At 66.6% G+C, this 1,534-nt stretch overlaps 1 protein-coding gene across 1 annotated transcript; it reads right to left on the bottom strand.

Annotated features, from left to right (window-relative positions):
- Nucleotides 1-382: 382 nt before the first annotated feature.
- NKX6-3 (NK6 homeobox 3) lies at nucleotides 383-1,316 on the bottom strand. Its single transcript, XM_009895410.1, has 3 exons — nucleotides 1,271-1,316; nucleotides 682-851; nucleotides 383-613 (listed from the first exon to the last, which is right to left on the bottom strand). Exons 1-3 carry the CDS (start codon nucleotides 1,314-1,316, stop codon nucleotides 383-385), a joined length of 447 nt encoding a protein of 148 aa, XP_009893712.1.
- Between the last annotated feature and the right edge of the window lie 218 nt (nucleotides 1,317-1,534).

Genomic DNA, 1,534 nt, shown 5'->3' with positions numbered 1-1,534 from the left:
CTCTTCCTGCCCCACACACAGCACCACAGCCACGGCCCCTTCCCCTGCCTGGCACACAGACCCTGCCCCATCCCTGCTCTCCCAGCCCCCTCTCCAGCCCAGCCTCATGGGGGCACCCGGGACCGCGCGCCCGCGAAGCAAGCGCTGGGACTCGGCTGGGACCTTTATTTCATCAATGCCGATAGCTCCGCCGCGCCTGACGCTGCCCACGTGTGCTGCTGCCAGCCCTGTGAGCCGTGATCCCTGGGCAGGTGCCACCAGGAGGAGGGTGGCAGCCGCCCCATCCCCACAGCCGGGTATCTGCTGGGGGTCACCCCCCTGGCAGGAAGCAGGCGGCCGGGCCGGGCGCCCCGTGGCCCAGAGGGGTGGGCTGTGCCGGTGCTCAGCCGCTGTGCGTGCCCAAGCCCAGCACCGAGAAGGCCGCGCGGTGCTTCCTCAGCAGCAGCCGGATCTTCTCGTCATCTGAGTCGGGGTCCAGGGGCTTGTTGTGCTCGTCGTCCTCGGTCTCAGAGGCTGCCCGCTCTCCACCAGAGCCCCCCGCCCGCTGCGAGGACGAGGAGGGCTCCAGGGCACTCTTCTTCCTCCATTTGGTCCGTCGGTTCTGGAACCAGACCTGCCGCCCCAGCTCGGTTAGCAGCCACCCCCCCACACACCCTGTGCCACACAGGGGCCCACACTCACCTTCACCTGGGACTCGGTCATGCCAAGGGAATAGGCCAGCCGTGCCCTCTCGGGACCTGCCAGGTACTTGGTCTGCTCAAAAGTCTTCTCCAGAGCGAAGATCTGGTGCCCTGTGAAGGTCGGGCGCGTGTGTTTCTTCTTATGGATGGTGTCAGCCAGGTGAGCCGGGGCTGCGGGAGAGGAGGAGGGTGAGCACCCGAGCTGTCTGCAGTGCACGGCTCTGGGCAGCTTTTCCCTCCCGGAACATGGCACCAGCACAGCCGCCAGCCCTCAGCACCCACAGAGTCTCTCCACACTGGCCCCCTCTAAATTAAAACTGTATTCTGGGTTCGAGGTTTCAGCCCCATCCCAGCAGGGCTGAGCTGCCCTCTGTGCAGGCCCCACAGAGCCGGAGTCAGGCCATGCACCTCCTGCTCCGGGACAGCGCTAATTTGTTGTACTGAGAGGGGGAAGGGTCATTAGCAGCAGTGCATGACCCTAGAGCTATGCAGCGCCGACAACACCGTGCCCCACAGAACACACGATGGGAAGGCAGGCAGAGCTGGTGGGCTCGTAGCCGTGCCGGGAGTGAAGGACTGTGCTGCCTGACCAGTCTGCTCCAAGAGCATCACCTGGAGAGGGGGGAAGGGGACCATGGCTGCCGGCTCTGAGCAGCTCAGCCCAGACCCTGGCCCGGACCCTCCCGGGGCTCCTCACGGGACAGCAGGTGCACCCATCCCGCCCACCCTCTGGCACGGCAGCAACATGCTCTGCCATCCCCCTGCCAGCTCTCCACCAGGCAGACACCGCTGTCAGCCCAGGGCCGGCCATCCTGCCCATCTCTGCCCCGTGCTGGGCCGGGCACCGACCCCAG

Source organism: Charadrius vociferus, unplaced genomic scaffold (assembly GCF_000708025.1).
Source record: "Charadrius vociferus isolate BGI_N301 unplaced genomic scaffold, ASM70802v2 scaffold661, whole genome shotgun sequence".
In the NCBI taxonomy this organism is placed as follows: Eukaryota; Metazoa; Chordata; class Aves; order Charadriiformes; family Charadriidae; genus Charadrius; species Charadrius vociferus.
This window is presented reverse-complemented; position numbering and strand designations above follow the sequence as displayed.

Bases quoted from the DNA above. Each gene is read 5' to 3' on its own strand.
- NKX6-3 (XM_009895410.1), bottom strand. From the start codon at position 1,316: ATGGTCCCCTTCCCCCCTCTCCAGGTGATGCTCTTGGAGCAGACTG. The intron at 852-1,270 runs GTCAGGCAGCAC...CCTCTCCCGCAG, and splicing joins GATGCTCTTGGAGCAGACTG to CCCCGGCTCACCTGGCTGAC. The intron at 614-681 runs GTGAGTGTGGGC...CTGGGGCGGCAG, and splicing joins TGACCGAGTCCCAGGTGAAG to GTCTGGTTCCAGAACCGACG.